This window comes from Arachis stenosperma, chromosome 10, assembly GCF_014773155.1.
Source record: "Arachis stenosperma cultivar V10309 chromosome 10, arast.V10309.gnm1.PFL2, whole genome shotgun sequence".
NCBI lineage: Eukaryota > Viridiplantae > Streptophyta > Magnoliopsida > Fabales > Fabaceae > Arachis > Arachis stenosperma.
In genome coordinates this window covers 129,754,363-129,776,419 of record NC_080386.1, presented here as the reverse complement: position 1 = coordinate 129,776,419, position 22,057 = coordinate 129,754,363, and the positions used below count along the sequence as shown (strand labels likewise).

At 31.7% G+C, this 22,057-nt stretch overlaps 1 protein-coding gene across 7 annotated transcripts in view; it reads left to right on the top strand.

Annotated features, from left to right (window-relative positions):
* LOC130954961 (calcium-transporting ATPase 8, plasma membrane-type-like) overlaps nt 1–22,057 on the top strand; it is a 30,213-nt gene that overhangs the window by 2,841 nt on the left and 5,315 nt on the right. For 4 of the 7 annotated variants that reach the window (XR_009076529.1, XR_009076530.1, XM_057881734.1 and 1 more), the window contains exons 3-25: nt 1,380–1,486; nt 1,578–1,709; nt 2,207–2,296; nt 3,630–3,699; nt 3,927–3,997; nt 4,287–4,370; nt 4,447–4,524; nt 4,618–4,689; nt 4,992–5,075; nt 5,183–5,265; nt 5,359–5,467; nt 5,558–5,613; nt 8,538–8,580; nt 8,661–8,744; nt 9,193–9,330; nt 9,438–9,503; nt 12,339–12,437; nt 13,906–14,016; nt 14,455–14,625; nt 20,261–20,320; nt 20,593–20,757; nt 20,858–20,974; nt 21,559–21,657. Coding sequence is in view for 5 of the 7 variants with exons in the window: in XM_057881734.1 (XP_057737717.1) it covers nt 1,380–1,486; nt 1,578–1,709; nt 2,207–2,296; nt 3,630–3,699; nt 3,927–3,997; nt 4,287–4,370; nt 4,447–4,524; nt 4,618–4,689; nt 4,992–5,075; nt 5,183–5,265; nt 5,359–5,467; nt 5,558–5,613; nt 8,538–8,580; nt 8,661–8,744; nt 9,193–9,330; nt 9,438–9,503; nt 12,339–12,437; nt 13,906–14,016; nt 14,455–14,625; nt 20,261–20,320; nt 20,593–20,757; nt 20,858–20,974; nt 21,559–21,657 (2,189 nt within the window). In the remaining 2 variants the exon portion in view is untranslated. Of the gene's footprint in view, nt 1–1,379; nt 1,487–1,577; nt 1,710–2,206; nt 2,297–2,326; nt 2,607–3,629; nt 3,700–3,926; nt 3,998–4,286; nt 4,371–4,446; nt 4,525–4,617; nt 4,690–4,991; nt 5,076–5,182; nt 5,266–5,358; nt 5,468–5,557; nt 5,614–8,537; nt 8,581–8,660; nt 8,745–9,192; nt 9,331–9,437; nt 9,504–12,338; nt 12,438–13,905; nt 14,017–14,454; nt 14,626–20,260; nt 20,321–20,592; nt 20,758–20,857; nt 20,975–21,558; nt 21,658–22,057 lie in introns of those variants that run through there. The other 3 variants (XM_057881735.1, XM_057881733.1, XM_057881736.1) reach the window with 2 other exon arrangements.

Genomic DNA, 22,057 nt, shown 5'->3' with positions numbered 1-22,057 from the left:
GTCAGTACTCAGTAGATATAACTGTTAATATTTTTTAATATTTTTTTATAGAATAAATGGTTAAAATTATTTTTAAAAGATTATTCGTTTTTGAAATTAGTTTTTTAAATTTTTTTTTAAATCAAATTTATTTTTTTAAAATTTTAAGTTAGTCACATTGATTGTTGTGTCACTTTCATATATTAAAATTTATTAGTGTGACATGTTAAGTGATACTCCACTAATTATAATACATATTTAATAATCATAATTAGCTATTATTATGATATATTTATACAATTAGATCAAATTAATTTTAAAATGAGAGAGATCTTGAGACATTAAATTTTTTTAATTTTAAGTTAATTTGATATAATTTAATAATTATCATATTAATAACTATTTAAAATTATTAGGTGTGTATTGCAATATTACATACTATATCAATAAATTTTAACATCATAAGTAACGAAAATAACAAAAAAATTAATGTAAACCATTTTTAAAAGATAAATTTAATTACAATTTTTTTAAAAACTAATTTTTAATTACAAATTCAATAGCATGGTTCAAATGACAAAAGTCATTATTATAAATCTATTTACAAATGCATTAAACAAAGTTAATCTTTGTGTTACGGCATAGATGGTGTTTTTGTATAGTAATCTGAGTTGAGGTGGCCTAAGTTTTATAGGCCGAATTATAAATAATGGATCGATATTTATTTTTTGAGTAATAGATGGTAGTTATTAAATAATACGAAATAAATTAAATTGTAATCGAATTTAAAGTATAACGATCGAATTGTAGATAAATAGATATAATAATCGAATTATGTGTTGATAATTTGTGAATCATAAAAATTTTAAGATCGTGGCCTAATATTCGAAATATAACTTGTAATCACAAAATTATAATGATTAACAATGTAGTTTAACATTGATTTGTAATAAAAATAAAAATGAATGGACTGAAAAAGGAGACAACCACCGGGACATTATTGTAAAGGAGAAGAGGCGGTCATTAGCGACCACTGAGTTGGCTTCCTACAAAATTTATAGTTAAAAGTGGTTGGAGGATAATTAACATGTCAAATTATCAAATAATTATTAAGTATGAATTTATAACTGTACATGAATTTACACAGTTAAAAGAGTCCAATACATTGTGATACTAGTAGGAAAAGTTTAGGGACAGTAATTTTATTAAATTTTGATCAGTATATAATCAGTAAAAAAAAAAAAATTATTAGATAAAATTTCACGCTAATCTTACACCATTAAAATCATTATTAATGACTATTTAATAACTATAAATTACAAAAGTTGCTGACTTTCTAACACTCTTCATATTAGTATTACCGTTTTTATTGACGATGATTAATGCTTTTTAACCGATAGAAACCACAACTCCTCCTCCCACCAATAGTGAATTTGGAATTGGACAAGAACAACTGTGTTCGTTATCAACAGAGCAAAGTACTGCTGCTCTCGAGCTCTACGGAGGGGTAGGTAGTTTGATTATTTATTAGAACCCCTTCCTCTTTGTTTTTCTTAAACTAGTAATGGTATTGATAATCATATAAATTTCTCAACCAGGTTGTAGGAATATCGAATTTGCTGAATACCAGTTTAGCGAAAGGAATTCATGGTGATGAGGCTGATTTATTAAGACGAAGAAGGGCTTTCGGTTCTAACAATTATCCTCGAAGGAGACGAAAAGGTTTTCTGGTAAATTTTGCCAACCTTCAATCATTCAAGCCTTAATATTTCGTTGGTCGAGTGATGTCACAGATTTTTTTTTTTTGAAAAATTCTTAAACATTCTTGAAAATTATTTGGAAACACAATGAAATATTAAAAAATATCATTTTTTTATCTTTAATTTGTATTTATGTGATTAATTTTTTTGTATTATTAAAATAAGTCTATATGATATATTAAAAATGACAGATTTTTTTTGTTAAAAGTCTTATAAAAAAATATTAGTAATTTTTAAATTATTTATATTTATAAAAATTAAATAAATAATATATTAATAATAAATGTGTCACGTAAGTATATTTTTAAAAAAATTATTAATAAAAATTTAATTAATCTTATAAAATTAAATATTAAAAATTGAAAAGAATATTTTTTTATTAAAAATTCTGTATTCATTTAAAAGAATTATCGGGAGTCGGAATAAATATTCAGCTAATTGTTTTTTTTTTTTTTGTTTTTTAACAGATATTTGTATGGGAAGCTTGCAAAGATCCTACCTTGCTTATTTTACTGGTATCTGCAGCGATTTTATTGGCACTGGGGATAAAGTCTAAGGTGAGCGACATTCGATGAAAAAGGGATTACGTTTGGTTTTATAAAATAATTAGAATTGCGACAATGCTGTAGAGAATGAGAAATACTAAGTGGATATCAAAAACGGTGTTTGAAAAACTTCACCTTCTCTGTTCCCTCACTCTCAGTCACACCTCTTCCTTCTCTGTTCAAAAGAGATTCTATTGCTTCAAGCTTTCGAGCTCGTTGTTCGATGAATTACATCGAATGCCCCGCCAATTTTGGTTGGGTAAAGGCAAATCCAAAGGGGAGGGGCTGAGAGCTATGAACTTGCCCTTGCTCGCTGAACAAGGTTGGCGCTTCATGAAGAACACCCATCCCCTGGTTTCACAATGTTTACAAAGGAAATTGCAAATCGTTCAAGTCTTAAACATTTTTTTGGTTACATGTCACATGATTTAACATTTAAGCATCACTCGGTACCAAATATTCTGACAATTTAAATTAGTGAGACATGTTAAGTAGAATAATTCATGTATCATTTCTCCTTATTAAAGTTTGCTCATTATTCTTGTATATATGATGTTTGCAATTATTCTTGAAATGAGAATGTTTTGTGCTCATTGTGCATTTGGAGTAACATTTTCTATTGCCTGCCTAATTGTCTATTCTTCTTGCATAACTGACATGATTTTCTTCAGTTTATTATTCCTCCTTGATTTTGATACCTTAAATTAATTTTTCGATTGGAAAGCATTTTCCTTGGAAACTTAGTTATCATCATGACTTGCTAATCTTTGTTGAAATGCATGAAATAAGCTTATGACTTTAGATACTTAAATGTTCTTAAACCTTTCATGTCTTCTATGGTAGAAACTTTATTTAACATCAAAATTTTTTAGTAGACTGATCAATGTCTTTTCTGACCTTGCTATTTGAAAAAGTATATTAATTTTGTATATTAATCTTGTATAATAGCTTTGTTAATCTCAAAATCTTTCATTTCATCTTTGCAAACTTTTTCTTTAGATATTGAAGACCATGAAATTTTTTATCCAAAGCTTAAAGAGTGATTTGATAATTGACTTTTGGTGTGCACATAGAAAAAGATTCCGAACTTGGTCCTATTGTTATCTAAAATATCTGATTGTTGCATATTTTAATTGTATTCATTAATTTGTACCATCAATCAATTCTTCCCATTTTCTCTTTCTTTTTAGCAATGAAGTTCGAACCTAGGATCTCGTACATATTACCCAAATCCTTCACCACTGAACCAATCCTAGTGGCTTTGATTTTCGTCTTTCTTATTCTTTGTTTGTGAATCTAGACCTTTAGTAATCGGAAGTCGATTCGCATTAATTTGCTATTGCAGGGTGTCAAGGAAGGATGGTACGATGGGGGAAGCATAGCTTTTGCTGCTTTTATTGTCATTGTAGTTACAGGTATTTTATTTTGTCTTTGTAAAGGTGCACAATGGATATAGATTTGGTTTAGTTGTTTACACTTTTGATTCACAATTTACCATTTGATATGAAGCAGACAGTATCACAAGTTCTATCCACTTTGTCTATACTTGTTGAGGCTATTGTAATTAATAATTATAAATTTAGTTATTTTTGCTTTGTAGTACTTGTGCTTGTCAATTTGTTTCATTTGCCTTCCATTGCAGCCATGAGTGAATACAGGCAGTATGTTCAATTTCACGACACAAATGAAAAGAAGAGAAATATACACCTAGAGGTTTAACTAATTTATATGTCAAATGTGGCTTTGTTAAATTTATTATTTTTGTATTATATATATCAACAATGCTACGTGTACACTAAAATTAGCCACCAAAATCAGCCATTAGTATAAAATTCATGTTGAAATACAAATACACATTGAAAATAAATTAAACCACATGTATTTATACACAAATACATTGGTGGCTGATTTTGCTGTACAAATAGCATTTTTGTATATATATACATGCATATTCTTCCCATCATGTTTCCAACCTTTTAAACTTGTATTTGGGTTTGAGAAGGTGATTAGAGGCGGGAGAAGGATTAAGATCTCAATTTATGATATTGTCGTTGGCGATGTTATACCCCTTAATATTGGTGACCAGGTACAACAACTCTTTTCTTTTATAATTTTTGCTTGCCAAAATGTTGATGATTGCTGGGTGTGCTATTTAATTTTAGGTCCCAGCTGATGGAATTCTAATCAGTCCTCACCCTCTTGCAATTGATGAATCAAGCATTCATGGGGAGAGCATAATTGTAACTATTTAAATTCAGTGCTATCTCTTGTGGATACCAAATTATTTATTTTATTCTCATTTAACCACTTTTTGGTGTTTCTTTTATCTCAAGGTTCATAAAGATTCTAGGGCCCCTTTCTTGATGTCTGGATGTAAAGTTCAAGATGGTAGTGGCACTATGCTGGTAATTATTTAGTCTTGTTCTACGAAACACATGGTCGATTTGAATAATAGATGTTCTCTTGACTTTCATTTTTTAGTTTTATTGCCATGGTTTTGATGAATACATACAGTAGTTTTCACTTTTCACATGATTCTTGGGGCTAAATCACAATTTGTACAAGTTCCACAAGACTAGAAAATGCACAATTGTTGGGGAAGTGTTTCCCAACTTTATTCGTATCAAATTGTTATTTGATTTTTTATTTATTTTGTATTTATTGATCAAATGCAGTAATTTGCTATCTCTCTTTTCTGTTCTTTTAGGTAATAGGTGTTGGCATTAATACTGAGTGGGGGTTACAAATGGCTATTTCTTCAGATGACCCAATTGAAGAAACACCTTTGCAGGTCTTCTTTGCTGTGATTTCTCAGTTTCGTTTTAGAGATGATTTTTGAGTTATTTTGTTTCTTAATATTGTACATTATATATTTTCTTTCGTCTTTTCCCAATATAGGCTCGTCTAAATGGTGTAGCCACCTTTTTTGGTATTGTTGGTCTCTCTGTCACAGCTGTTATTCTGACGGTACTGCTGGCCAGGTCATTACCTATTAGTTTTATGGTTTATGGTTTTGTGGGATAAAATTATACCTTTTATTATGCTTGCCTTCTGAAATGGTAATTTTTTAGCAGATACTTCACTGGCCATACCAGAAACTTAGATGGGAATGTTCAATTTATAGCGGGCAAGACTAGAGCTGTTGATGCTATACATGGAGCAGTTAGCATAGTAACAATTGCGGTATGTGCCTCGAATTAGTGTGATGGCCTGCTTATGGAGTTACATTTTGCGTATCTCTATATTAGTGATTCTATGCCAATGAATATTTAGGTCACCAGTATAGTGGTTGCAGTACCTGACAGCCTCCCATTAACAGTCAACTTCACGTAAGTTTACTCTCTATATTCACTATCAAAAGCTTTTTACTCAAACTTTCTTCTTTTTTTTTCCCTATTTCAAAACTTACCATTGATTGAAAAGTATATATATATATTATAGATCACATCTATAATATATAATATTTATTTTAATCCGATATTGTTTAATAAACTTTATATATATATATATATATATATATATATATATATATACTTTTTTTTTTTAAAACAAAATTATGTATAAATAATCTATATGATAATAGTTTGATTGATAGATTTGATATTTTATAGTACGTTATTGAAGGTGAAAGAGTCTATGTTTTCCTGTTTTGTTGCCATCCTTGATAGGCAATTCTATATAGTTTTAGGGATAGAGATAACTTAATAAGCAAGAAAACAAAAGCATAATGAGTACTGAGTAGGATAACACAATCAGAAAATCAAAAAATTATAACTGGGATATGGATTATTATTATTGGTAATATGGTGTTGCTAGCGTAGTTGTTAGTATCATCTGATTCTCAATACGAATGCCACGAATTGATCCAATTTGATATCTTGACGATACAGAAACAAGATTGAATTGGACGTCAATGAATCGCAAACTAATAGTTTGAATTTGTCCGATTCTGTATCATTGTTATGATTCACTGGTCTGAACGATACAAAAATAAAATAGTCTATTTTTTTTGTCTTCTTCCCCCAAGCACCCCGACAATCATTTTGTCTCGTCGTGATTGGTGGTCGCAACTGCTGCTATTGGCTCAGCACGATTCTAAGATCTTACATGCAAGCTGGGAATGATTGATATCCATTCACTAGCTTGTGGGGGAGTGTTGTAACATAAGGATTAATGAGTTGTAAAACAGTTCATACTTCACTTACATGCACCACATCCACTTGCATATACAAAGAACAAGTAAATCACAATTTAGTGAATTTACCTCATCCACTTGCACAACTAACAGAATACAGTGTACCTCTTAAACAACTCTATGAGTTGTAATGAGCTGTTTTTGTCCCTAAATTGTGCCTATAAATAAAACTATGTATAATGTAACTTTGTATATAATTGAATTAACATTTTTTTTCCTTCAATAACCTACGAGCCTAGAAGAACAAGAACAAGAAGAAGCAAACATAACTATTTTAACACTAGTAGCAACCACTGATCATCCTCCAAAACTAGCCACAAGACATATACAAATATGTAATTTCGCCAAGATTGAGTTTGAAAGCTTTGAGGAAGGAGCAAAGCAAGAAGTATGGAGAAATGCAATGGAAGAAAAAATCAAGATGATTGAGAAGAATAACATATGAGAGCTGGTTGATTGCCCTCTAAATAAAATGTCATTGAAGTCAAGGTGTATAAAACCAAGCACAACCTAAATGGAGCTATTCACAAGCATAAGATATGGCTCGTAGCAAAAGGATATACACACATTCCTAGGATAAATTATACAGGGACATTTGCTCTGATAGCTCACCTAGATACAATGAGGCACTTATTGCACTAGCAGCAAGAAGATATATCGGCTTGATGTGAAATCAACATTTCTAATAAATGGAGACTTGAAAGAAGTATATGTAGACCAATCACAATGGTTTTTTGAAGAAGGGAACGCAAGGTGCTAAGATTGAAGAAAACACAAGGTGCTAAGATTAAGAATGCAAGGGAATGCATCCAAAATTTGCTGCAAAGATTCAAGACGAGGAATTGCAAACCAATGGCTACTCCTCTAGTTCATAACGAGAAATTAAAAAAGATGGATTTGGAGAGGTAAATGCTTCACTGTGTAGAAGTCTTATTGGAAGCCTTCTATATCTAATTGTCACACGACCAGACATTATGTACGCATTAAATTTATTGTCAATATTCATGCAAAAGCCAAGTCAGAAGCACTATGGAGGTTCTATGGCATTTTCTATAGATCTAATGAATACTCAAATCTACTTGGATACATCGGCATTGGTTAGGTAGGATCAATTGACGACATGAAGAGTACTTCTAGAAAGGCATTCATATTAGAATCCGGAGTGATCTCTTGGGCATAAAAGAAACAAGATACTGTGACTCAATCATCTGCTGAAATTGAGTATGTTGCCATAGCAAATGCTCGAAGTCAAGCAATATGGTTAAGGAAAATATTTGAAGACATGCAAGATCCAACAACTATGTTGTGCGATTGTAAATCAATAATAGCAATGGCAAACAATCCAGTTCATCAGAAGAAAACACATAACTATCAAGTATCATTTCATACTAGAAGCTATATCAAACAAGAATTAAGTATTGCAACACAAATGAGTAATTAGCTGATATTTTCACCAAGACACTACCCAAATTTGTAGAAATCTCTAGATTTCTAATGAGTTTGTTTGGAAAAAATAAATATCTAGATATTACTATAGAGAAGTCTAGAAACTAAATAAATAAATCAAGAACTAGAAATATCTAAGATATTATTTAGGAAAAATTATCTGGAAATTAATAGAACAAATGTTAGATTAGAAAAATCTAGTTAAATGAGTCATCCCATAACTCATTTGTTCAAGTTACAACAATACAAATCACTCTTGGGTCATTAAAGCATTTGCATCTCCTTGTCAATAATAGACTATATTTAATTTCTCTAATCCATTCATCAAACTATCATTACTTTTATTCTCCATCCTTGATAAATAATTCAAGTCTATAACACATTAAACCAATTTCAAACTATTTTATAAAACTAACGAGTGCCTTGATTGATAGCCTTACTAAGAGATTGCGCATGCCTCATCTTATGAGTTAGGCTCACTTAGCTTTAAGAACTGTGCATTTGGATCTATAATGTATTGTGTTTTTATTTGTATGTGCTTTTGGATCTATAGCTCTTCATGTTTCTCTCATTTGATTTCATTTATTCACTTATTTCTTAACTTTATTTTAGGTTAGCCTTCTCATTAAGGAAACTGATGGCATCTAAGATTTTGGTATGTTAGTCTTTGGGCTTCAACTGGATTTTTCCCTTTCCATTTGTGAAAATATATTAATCTAGAACATTTGCTTGTAGGTGAGGAAGCTTTTTGCTTGCGAGATGATGGGCTCTGCCACAGTTATTTGTAGTGACAAGACTGGTACATTGACTATGAATCAGGCATGTCATGCAATCTTTGAACCTTTGAATTGAGTTCTCTCTCTCTCTCTCACACACACAAATATGTTGGAGAGCACTTCCTGAAATGTTTTTCAATTTTAATGGTTGAGTATGTAGGTGCATATATGATGCCGTCGTTAACTTTGATGGTGTATTAGAGCTTTGAGAGAGGGGGAGGGGGGGGGGGGTGTTACAAAACCATGTCTCTATGGCACTGTGCCTTTTACGCAATTGTTGTTGTTGTATTTAGATGGAACATGTCAAGTTTTGGAAGGCGCTTTGACATGCTAATCTGTTTTTATTAAGGATCTCTTGTTCTACACGTTCTTTAAGAATCCTTATATTCAATGTTAATAATTTTTTTCTTGTTATCTAAAAAAAAAAAGTAAAAATTAAATATGAAAATCTTTATAAAAAAAAATTATTCTATTACCTAACTTTTTAATAGATGATTGTGGTTGAGGCATATGCTGGTGGTAGAAAAATTGATCCTCCTAGCAACGGGTTAAGAATCTCTCCCAAGCTCCAATCGTTGCTCATTGAAGGTGTTGCACAAAACACTAATGGCAATGTTTACTTACCTGAGGTATGCTTGAATTATTTATTTAACATTTTGTTCTGCCCCCTTGCATATGGGTAAAAGTAGATGGGGTTTAACGTAAAATTCATTTTGAATAATTTTATCCTTAATAGGGTTGCACTGGTATTGAGATTTCTGGATCACCAACAGAAAAGGCAATTTTACATTGGGGAGTACAGGTCTATTCTTATTTCCTAAAGTTCATCTTTACGTTGAATGTTTATTTTTTGTTGGGGAATTTCTTTGGTGAAGAGTAAAGTTGGGTGAAGAGTAAAGTTCATCTTCACCATCGTATTACCCTTTTTGTTGGAAACTGATGTGCTTGCAAATACTCGTAAATGTTACTCAAGTAAGTAGGTATGGAAGGTTTAAGAACGTATGAGAATATTGCCGTAGGTATATTTATTTAGGAAACGAGTTCTTTATAAATGTTGAAATATGAGAAGAGATATTATTGCTAGATAATAGTAGTTAAGCAGGTACTCTACGTTTATTACTCTCCTCTCTTTATATGTTTGTTCATCTCTCTTGTAACACACAACAATTCACACGAATCAGTTATAATCTTTTTTTCTTTGGCTAATTATTCTATTATTTCCATTAAGTTACCATAAATCTTAACCATAACTTATAGGTTTATATATAGAATAAAGATGAGGTTGAGAAATAACTCCGGCAATAACTTGCAACTAATAGGGTACAACTATATCAATATTATTTTCTTTGTTTCATGCAATCTTTCAACCTAGAGCATATAACAACAATAATGCTCCAAGATTATGAAAAAAATATGTTAAGTATAATGTTCTCATGGATATTTCATAAAAGCATCTGCTAGTTAATAATTCAAATTAGTAGATTATTAAAAAACAATTTATTAGAAACCATGGGATTATCTATGGGTTTAAACTCCAACTTCTTCATGAATATAACACTCGCATCTGTTGATAATGATTGAGATGAGAAACTTGCCTATCTTCATTACCTATAATGATTGCATAGCCTAAATAAGCCAACAAGCACATTTATTAGGAGCGATATGATGGTTAGATGGTCATCCTACAAGCTTGAATAATACTGCTAAACTTTCCCACAAAGCAAATTATTTAAGTCCATTAGAATAAGTATGTTGTATTGTGCTAAGTAATCAAAACTTCCCTTAAGCAAAAATTCCATGTTATGAAGCCAAGCACAGAATGGCATTGAGCACACCATCAAGCATAGCATATAAAGAAGTTACTTAGCGTACAAACAAGCAATTTCGTTTTGGTATTAAAACTGATTTAACAGATTCAGTTAGTTCCGTAACATGCAAGCTGTATTGGTCTTATAACTAACTCTTAGTATATATGCTGCATATGTAACACTGAGAAGTAACAATTGAGGTTTCACAACTTACAATCAATATTCATCACAGATTTCATCTCTTGCTTTCTCTCCTCTCCTTCTACTTCTTCCTTTCTTACATCAAGAACTTACTCTTCTTCAAACTCAAATACCATGTAAACCTCGTATAGTTCTTGTAAAATGCATGTATAATATCAAGGCCATGATGGAAGGCAACAATATAAAGACAATGAAAAATTGAAACTTTTGGCCTTAGGGAGAAAGTATTAGAATATATAGTTATTAAGACTACAAATTTGTGTATATTCTTTAGAAACCAAACGAGTCTTAAGATAATCAATTTGACCATGGGGTCAAATGTTAATAGCATATTCCCAAGAAGTCCAATAGTTGAAAAATGGTTTATTTGCATCCTGGATGATCAAGTGCCCCATGAACGTTTCTAGACTTGAAAATGGATGATAATGGTAGTTCAAAATAGGTGTCAAGAAGTTTGTACTTTGTAGTAAAGCTATTTGGAGGAGAAGGGCATGCATGATTCTTTTAGATTTCCTTGGTAGTGAAAGACAACATTTTGAGTGATACCCAAATTTGAGTGGTAATTTCCATCCCAAGGGAAAAAAGAAAAGTGCTTTAGTTTCCCAAGTTCTTGTATTTCAAATTCAGTTGCTAGTGTCTCCTTTAGCAGTTGTTTCTCAATTGAGCTATCACCTGATGCAGTAATTAATGTCATCAACATACACAAAAGTATAATAAGTTTTCTTCCAAGTCTATGTTTGAATACGAATGTATGGAACTTGTTTTGTTTTGACACATGAAAATGTGAGTTCCAGTTGTGGCTTAACTATAGACAAACTTGAGCATGTTAAATTGTGTATTCACACTATATAATGTTTTTCACACTAGATTTAATTTTTTGGTTGTTTTCGATAGTTTAAGAATATAGGAAAAAAACTTAGCCGTTAATAAGCAGCATCTATCACTTATAGATGTTCAGTTTTGTATGTACATAGGAGAATTGATCAGTTTCTAGTTGAAAGGCCTTAGGAATGAATAGAACTGGTGATTTTAGTGATGTTAAATTTGGATGATGATTAGAATGCCTTCACGGTTTGGGAATATCCTAATCAACAGGTATTTGAACACAATAGCAATGCAATATTTAATTAGTAGGTTGTACGGTAAACGATCTCTCTGTAGACATGATACATGACAGAGTACAATGGCGTCGTTTGATTCATGTAGCCGACCCCACTTAGTGGGACAAGGCTTTGTTGTTGTTTGTTGTTTTGTTTGTACGGTAAATATTGAGAAAGCGACGAACGGCAAGAGGTTATCTCACAGTTGGAATTTCAGCCTAGGAGAAAAGCTTGGTCTTTCTAGCCTATGATGAAGTATAGCAAAATAAAGGCAGTATCGAAGTTGCCATGATGCCTTAAGGAAGGTTTAAAAGAACTTTAGATGAAGCATATGAAAGTAATTTACATTTGTTTTTTTCTTTTAATTTATTTAGAACTCAATAAACTAGATATGTGCATTCTTGCACACACCCAAAAAAAAAGGTTCATGCAAGGCAATTAATCCAATAACTTATATTTTTAAAAGTTGCCAGAGAATCATTATATAAATATTTGTTAATGTTCTTATTTCTTAAACGCAAATATTAGATTGGGATGGATTTCGAGGCTGCCAGATCAGAGTCTTCAATTATTCACATGTTTCCTTTCAATGCAGAGAAAAAACGTGGTGGAGTTGCAATACAGAAGGTATGTTCTCATTGATATTTTAATTCCGTTATATAGATATTTTGTTGTTAAATGGCAATGCATTATTATATAATTCATTCCTATACTGTGTATATATGGATTTGAGATTGTAATTAACTACTCCTATTTTAACATCTCTTAGTATGTATTGTCCATATTGTTTTACTCCCAGCAGAACTTAAACGTAACTCCATAACATATTAATAACTGGAAACTCAACATTAAATTAATCATCTTTTTCTCCATTTTATGTCACGTTATAAGAGTTATTTTTCTTTGTACTTCTTAGGACTTGTTTGGGCACCATTCTCGAAAAAGATATTTTTTAAATGATATTTTTTTTTTAAAGATCTTTTACAAAAGTAAAAGTGATTTTATATATAGATATCTTATGTTAAAAGATCTTTTTATTTATCAATTATATTTGGGTAAAATAAGATAAAAGTACTTTTTTATTCATTTATTATGTAAAAAACATATTCTTTTTAAGGAAAAAAAGATCTTTTAAAAAAAAGATGTAAATTATAGCTTCTCAAAAAAGATTTTTTTTTTCTAGTACTTTTACTTTTACTATTAAAAATTTACCACACACTAAAAAATAAAAAATATCTTTTTTTATCGATTTAATGACGCCCAAACAAGCACTTAGTCTTTAATTTGCGAAAGTATATGGCTTTTGAGTCTATTTAGGTAACAATCTTCTCTTTTATGAAGTGTTTGAGACATGAACCAATTATCAGAAAGAAATGTTATGAAATGATCTATCATGCACGCTGATTAATATGTTAATGGGTATCATTATGCTAGTATCATGTAATGATGTATTTTCACTTATGATATATAATGAGTATAATTAGATTTAGCCAAATGAATAAAAAAAGAATTAGATAATAGATACTAAAAAAATAATAGTATAAATAGAGATAAGAATTGATGTAATGAGTATAACTGGGTTGAGTTTAATTATTAGAGATAGAATTAGATAATAGATATTAGGTTTAATTATTTTTTCAGTTTTTATGATTTTACCAAATTTATAAATTAAGTTCCTATATTTTAAAACCTTTCAACTGAGTCCCTATACCGTTTTTGATTTTGTAATTAGGTCCTTTTCGTGTAAAACACATTAGAGTTAAAGGAATCTCCAAATTAAAAATACTCACAATTAAAGACCTAATTAGATCTTTGACCACATATTTTTGAGAAGGAATATTCTGTTAGCTTAACATTTTTTACACTAAAAGGATCTGATTACAAAATTAAAAACAGTGTAGGGACCCAATTGAAAGTTTTAAAAGTATAGGGACTTAATTACAAATTTGGTAAAATTATAGGGACTAGCAAAGTAATTAAACCTAGATATTATCAAAAATATTATAAAGAAAAAAAAGTATTGTAATACTAAGGGTGAATATGTGATTTGTAGAATGTCTCAAGACATCTCTACTAATCTTATTCTTATTTATAGGCTGACCATGAAATCCACATACATTGGAAAGGTGCTGCTGAGATAATTCTTGCTCGTTGTACATGGTACTTGGATACAAATGACCATTTGATGGAGATGAATGAAGAGAAGGTATGCTAAAGTTGTTACATATAAGATCATTGGTATAAAAGGTATGATATTATAATACCATTAAATTATAGTGTATATGTTTTATATCCATTGCTAGGGATTGGGAAACTTGCAATGAATGTTATACAAGCAATAGGAAAGTAATTCTATGTAGCTATGTATTCAAGGTTAAAAATTTGAGAGAGAAAAAATTGATGAGTTATTCATATAAGAAAGGAGTTGAATGTTTATTTATCTATCTCGACACTCTTTTTCAGTAGAAATAATCTTAGCCAAATGTATAATCTTCTCCCATATCCAATGGATATAATTCAGCAAATTGATTTCTGAAGTAAACCAGACAATAGTGTGGATTATTTGAATAACTCAACCATTAACAACTCATTTGATTAATATAGACAAAGTCACCATAGTGATTTCTTTTTTTCTGTTTTGCAGATGGCATTTTTCAATCAAATTATTGAAGACATGGCTGCTAAAAGTCTTCGTTGTGTTGCTATTGCATATCGACCATGGAAAAAGGAGGACATTCCAGTCAATGAAGAACAATGGGCTCACCTGTCTATACTAGAAGATGATCTTATTTTGCTTGCTATTGTTGGTTTGAAGGTATGTATATGCTCCAATCACTTATATGCCATTGTAATGTTCGTTCTTTTGTTTATCTTCAAATATTATTTTCTCATGGTTTTGCTTCTATTCAATTTCAAATTGTACCTTAAAAAATTTTAGAAATTTGATTTTATTTAATCTATGATTGATTTAATTAAATTAGGGATAATTATATTTTATCTCTGTGTTAATGATAATAATTAAAATTAAAATTTTTATGAATTAATCCTAATTGTTATATTTCTTATACTTTACAACTAATTATAATTAATTTTGTGGACATATAAGTGAAAATATAGGATACGACGTACGCTAATTGAGATTTAAAAATCCTAGTTGATTTGTATGTAATTGTTTTAATGATTTAAGAGATATGAGATAATTGGTTTAAGTTATTAGTTTTACAAAATTGCTATGTGCACGTCAAAATCAACCACCATGTATTTGTGTACAAATATATGTTTCGTTTAACTAATTTTTAATGTGTATTTTGTATTTCAATATGTATTTTATACTGGTGGCTAATTTTGAGATACACCATATGGTTGTTAATTTTTAAATTATTATCTAAATCCGATAGGAAATTTAGTATCACAAGTAATTTAAGTTGCTTTAGAGCAGTCCCCATTAACTATACATAAGTCGTACAAATACGACGACTTAAGCATAATTTCTGAAATTGCTTGAAATTACTACAAAAAGCCCTTGTACGTAAGAGAATTGGCAACCTTATTTTTTACTCCAGAATTATGTTTAACAACAAATTTAAATTGTTGAAGAAATTCAAGCAATTTAGCATATATATCTAGGATTATTTGACTTCTTTTATTGATCAAAATAAACTCATGCGGAAGCAAATATTGCCAAAATCCTAACAAGTGCATAAAACTCCTTATCATAAAGTAGAATATAAGTAGAATACTTTTGTTTAATTTCACTGAGATTTTCACTAAAAAAGCAACTTGATGACTATCTTAGCTAAGAACATTGTCATTTTGCCACTACCTACACCTGAGGAATCACAAGAGACTTCAAAAATTTTAGAGGAAAGGAAAGTTTCAAAACTGGTGCTTCGGATATTCAATTTTTAATCTTTTCAAAAGCTTTAGCAACAGGAGAAAGGAGAAAGAGGAGACACAATAGAAATAAAGCCTTTAATGAATGTCCGATAAAAAGAAGTTGAATCCTCGAGATGTATTAAGAGACATGGTCTCAAAAGATAAGTGAGTTTAATGTTCTGAAATTAAATTCTAAAGTATACAACCCTAGCTTATATAAAACCTTCAAATTATAAACCCTTCTTAGACTTTCTGATGTGGGAGTTCTAGGTTATATAGTTTTAGGTTTAAAAACATAAATTATGTTGGATGTTGGACTTCTAAATAAAATATATAAGTAATAGGAAATACACATAAAACTTAAGAATCTATACATGTAATGCATCATATAGTTAGTACTTAGGAAGCTATCGGGAATAGTTATTTCATCTATAAAAAATGTTAGGGGCCAACACTTTTTATTAATATTAGTCAATACTGTTGACTAGATCAAATCAAAATCAGATTCCTAATTTATTTCATGAATCTTTTCTGTAAATAGAATTAATTATAATATCCTTTCCAGTTTTAGTTTAGCTTATTTTAGGGATTTTATGATTAGAAATCTCCTTATTTTAGGCTAGTATTTTCCATTTTCTAGTTATTTCTATTTCTGTAATTCCTCTATAAAGAGATGATTTCTTGTACATTTGAATATACATAATATTCAGACACTTCAAGTTGGTATCAGAGCAGAATCTCTGCACTGTGCCTCTGATTTATAGATATGGCTGACAGTTCCTCAGTCATTAATCATGAGGCTGAACAGGTTGAGCAGCTCATGAGGCTGTTAAATTCTAGTTCTTTATCTAGTACTCCTAGTGGTTCTTTGGCTCAAACAGGTAATTTTAGATTCCTATGTCCCTTAACTGCACCTCAAACTTGAATGCACCATGGATTGTCGATTCAGGGCATCTGACCATATGACCAGCCTCTCTCCTTTATTTAAACTTATTCTCCTTCTTTGAAAATGAGGAAAATTAGAGTGCTGATGGTAGTTTTTCATCCATTGCTGGAAAAGGTACCATTAAATTGTCCAAAAACATTGACCTAAAAAATGTCCTACATGTACCAAAGTGTCTTGTAATCTCCTCTCTATTAGTAAATCTGCAAGGATTCCAATTGTGCTGTGACATTCTTTGATACTCATGGTATTTTTCAGGACCGAACTTCGGGGAAGATGATTGGCAGTGCTAAGATGATGGACGGGCTCTATCATTTGAGGATATTTCGGAAGATAAAGTAGCTCAAGGATTAGTGGTAATAGTTCTATGTCTATAAAGGACCAAATAATGCTCTGGCACAATAGACTAGGACACCCTAATTTCCATATCTCAAACATTGTTTCCAAGTTTGTTTAAAATATTGATTCTACCTTACTTAAATGTGAAAGTTGTATTCGTGCAAAGAGTCATAGAGTTCCTTATTACTCTCAACCTTATCATGCATCTAAACCTTTCCAGTTGATTCATAGTGATGTATGGGGTCCATCGAAAATAAAACCCAATTTGGAAAGAAATGGTTTGTGACTTTTATCGATGACCACACGACTATGTTGGATCTATCTCATGCATGAAAAATCTGAGGTTTCTAAAATTTTTCAAATATTTTTCAAAAATGGTAGAAACTCAATTGACACAAAAATTTCAATCTTAAGAAGTGATAATGGTATATTTATGGGGGGATGCTGTCCTAACAGCAGCCTATCTCATAAATCGAATGCCTACGCGTGTGTTAAATTACTGCACACCGTTGGATACTTTCAAAAAGAATTTTCCAACATGTAGATTGTATTCTGATTTACCTTTAAAAGTATTTGGTTGTACTGTATTTTTGCATACACCTTCACCCCGAAGTAAACTTGATCCAAGGGCAGAAAAATGCATTTTTATTGGCTATTCCCCAAGTCAAAGGGTTATAAATGTTTCAATCCACACACAAAAAATGTCATGTAAGCATGGATGTTACTTTTTGGAACATGAAACATTTTTTCAGAAAAAATTTCTTCAGGGGGAGAGTTTAAGGGGAGAAAATTTTTTGCATGAACCTTTACCCACTCCTATCTTACATATTGAGGATACAACTTTCACTGATCAAACAAATTCTGAAATAATTGCAAAAAAAGATGTGGAAATCAATTCTGAAATTGTGCCAGAACTAGTTGGAATACAAAGAAAAAGAAATACCACAATCAGAAAAGCTTCGATGTTATGTTCGGAAATATCCCAAGAAGAATAGAGACCAGCCCATCATCTCTGTACCAACCCAATCTGAAAACCCGGAAGACGGCCCAACTGTAGTACCTGAAGATCTTCCAGGTAAATCTGAAATTGTCACTTCTAATAATAATTTGCCAATAGCCCTTAGGAAAGAAACCAGAACCTGCACCAAAAAGGTACTTAAAACCAGCACCAACCATCCTATTTCCAATTATGTCTCTTACCAAAATCTCTCTCAAAAACATCGAGCTTTTACTTCTAAAATTACAAATCTGTTTGAGCCTAGGAATAGAGGAAGCACTAGATGATCCCAATTGGAAATTAGCAGTGATGGAATAGTGGCATGCACTCAAGAAGAATGAAACTTGGGAGATTGTAGATCTGCCAGAATGCAAAATTGGTTGGCTGCAGGTGGGTTTTCAACATCAAGTGCAATGCTGATGGAAGCATAGAGAGGTATAAGGCTAGGTTAGTAGCTAGGGGATTTACACAAACCTATGGAGTAGATTATCGAGAGACCTTTGCTCCAGTTGCTAAACTCAACTCTGTGCGGATTCTCTTATCTCTTGCTGCGAATTACAATTGGCCTTTACATCAATTGGATGTAAAGAATGCTTTTTGAATGGGGAGCTAGAGGAAGAGGTGTCATGAAACTTCCACCTGGATTTGAGGCTGAATTAGGGAGGAATAAAGTGTGCAAACTAAAGAAATCTCTCTATGGATTGAAACAATCCCCAAGAGCTTGGTTTGAACGACTTGGAACGGTGGTGAAGGGACTTGGTTATACTCAAAGCCAAGCTGACCATACACTTTTCTATAAACACTCGGCAGTTAATAAAACTGCCATCTTAATTGTATATGTGGATGACATTATTCTGACAGGTGATGATAGCTTGGAGCTAAAAGACTTGAAAGAAAAGCTTGCCAAAGCTTTTGAAATCAAAGAGCTTGGCTCATTAAAATACTTCCTTGGAATTGAATTTGCAAGGTCTAAGGAAGGCATTTTTATGAACCAACGAAAGTACATCCTAGATCTTTTAAAAGAGACGGGATTACTTGGTTGTAAAGCTGCTGAAACACCTATAGAGCCTAACTTAAAATTGAAGCCAGCTGAACCAGAAAATGTAATGGACAAAGGGAGATATCAGCGCTTAGTGGGGAGGCTAATCTATTTATCCCATACACGCCCGGATATAGCCTTTGCTGTGAGCATGGTAAGCCAGTTTATGCATTCACCTGGCCGAGAACACATGGATGCTGTCTTTAGAATCCTAAGGTACTTGAAGGGGTCGCCTGGGAAAGGGTTACTCTACAAAAACTATGGACATCTTCAAGTAGAAATCTATACGGATGCAGATTGGGCTGGGAATGTCATGGATAGAAGGTCAACATCTGGGTATTGCACCTTTGTTGGAGGAAACCTGGTTAGTTGGAGGAGTAAAAAGAGTGTTGTGGCACGAAGTAGTGCAGAAGCTGAGTTTAGAGCAGTGGCTCATGGAATATGTGAAGCACTATGGGTAGAGAAAATCCTACAAGAACTAAAGGTTCCCATTTCTCCACCAATAAGGTTGTATTGTGACAACAAATCTGCAATTTCTATTGCCCATAATCCAGTTCTGCATGATAGAACTAAACATGTTGAAGTTGACAAGCATTTTATAAAGGAAAAGATTGAGAGAGGACAGATTTGTATCCCATATGTTTCGACCACGGAACAATTGGCAGATGTTCTAACTAAAGGATTACCCAAGAAGACCTTTGATAGCATAATAAGCAAGCTGTCAATGAAGGATATCTTCAAGCCAGCTTGAGGGGGAGTGTTGACTAGATCAAATCAAAATCAGATTCCTAATTTATTTCATGAATCTTTTCTGTAAATAGAATTAATTATAATATCCTTTCCAGTTTTAGTTTAGCTTATTTTTAGGGATTTTATGATTAGAAATTTTTCCTTATTTTAGGCTAGTATTTTTCCATTTTCTAGTTATTTCTATTTCTGTAATTCCTCTATAAAGAGATGATTTCTTGTACATTTGAATATACATAATATTCAGACACTTCAAGTTTGGGCTAATATTTTATTTTTATATTAATAGAGTATAGAGTTTAGAATTTACTAATTTACTCTTCAATGTTTAGAGTTTGTCAAATATTGACGAAAAATGATAAATTTTGTTGGTCATCTATTTAGCTTATTTGACAAATAACTCGTAGAAACGTTATGTGTACAGACTTAACAAAGAATTTAATCAATCAATTATTGTAGTTTGATGGCATTTGTTTCAATCCTTAATCATATTTGTGTTTGAAATGCAGGATCCTTGTCGACCTGGAATAAAAACTACAGTGCAGCTTTGCCGAAATGCTGGGGTTAAGGTATTGCATACCTTACAATTTGGAACATGTTTGGTGTATGTTAAGATACTAAATTTTATTTAACCTTTCCATTCAGTTATTAAATGTTTAGTTATCATTTTCTAGTTAAAATGATCTTATAAGGCAAAAGATACGCATATGGTGACAAGAAGTTGCGATTGTCCTATGGACTTCTTTTTTATTTCCAATGTAATCCTTTTTGTTTTCTCTTCCCTTCATATTCTTTTTTGGTTTATCTTTTATTTATTCACTTATTTTAAAATTAATTGTAGGTGATAATGTTCACTGGTGACAACATCAATACTGCCAAAGCAATTGCTTTGGAATGTGGAATACTATCTTCCTTTGATAATGCTATAGAACCATGTGTCATTGAGGGAAGAGAATTCCGTGCCTTAACAGATGAACAAAGAAAAGAGATAGCTGAAAAAATAGTTGTAATGATTTAGCTATGACAAACCTTGTTTTTTTTCTTTTCATAGCGATGTATTTCTATTGGGCAATGACTTTTCGTGGTAATATGATATGCTGCACTAGGTTATGGGACGATCAAGTCCTAATGACAAGTTATTACTTGTGGAAGCACTCAGAAAGAGAGGACATATTATCGCTGTAATTGGGGATGGAACAAATGATGCTCCGGCACTATATGAGGTGTGAATGGTATAGCATGTTTCTTTGTGTTTGCACTTGTATTTGTAGTTAAATCAGACTTGTCCTTTCTCTTTCATGAGTCATAGTCTGCTTAACATGATAAAGATAAGATGCTAGATTCAGAATAATAGTATTGCTAAGATAAAGAGTAAATACCCCTTCCGGCCACTTACCATTTGCTCGAAGGACAAAGTATCCCTCCACAATTCGAAAATCCCTAATCAGTTCCTAACCATCCAAGTAATTAGTCTAAGCGTCCCCTGTTATTGGTCTAAGCGACCCCTAACACATCAGCAGGTCACGCTTTATAGGGCTGCTTAAATTTAGATGCTTCACTACCACTTTATTTTGTATTTTGTGCTTTGAGTTTATGTTAGAATAATAGATCTTGTGATTATGTTTTAGTCTTCTAGTGAATGAAATCTCTGCTTCCTGTACCTCTATGTTAATCAACGAGAGAAAATTCTGTTGGGTTATTTCTGTGTGTAAGCTACTGTCATGATATTTTACAGATATTTAATTTGAAGATATCAAACTAGTCTTTATCTTGTATTTGTTTTATTTATATACCGTGTGGAACATAGGCCGATGTAGGTCTTGCAATGGGTATACAGGGCTCACAAATTGCAAAAGAAAGCTCTGATATCATACTTATGGATGACAACTTTGCTTCAATTTTGAAGGTTAGGCATGCTTGCTTATTTATCTAACCTTTTATTTCGCAGAATTTTGTTTTCAATGAATTACACATATTTATCATTTACTTCTTGAAAGGCTATTTGTGGACTTAGTAGATGTGAATGTAGGTAATATTTTTCAATAGAAAACAATTGATTAAATCCCTATAATGGTCCCTCGGATTCATAGTTTTAGCCAATTTGGTCCTTGAAATCCCAATTGCACTGTTATGGTTCTCGAGATTGAGCTTTGGGCACCGCAGTGGCCCCTCGACCCCTTTCCAGCACTGACTCAGTGATGAGCTAGCACTGTCAGTGCCGGAAAGGGGTCAAGGAATCATTATGGTGCCCAGGAGCTCAATCTCAAGTATCACAATAGTGCAATTGAGATCTCAGGGACCAAATT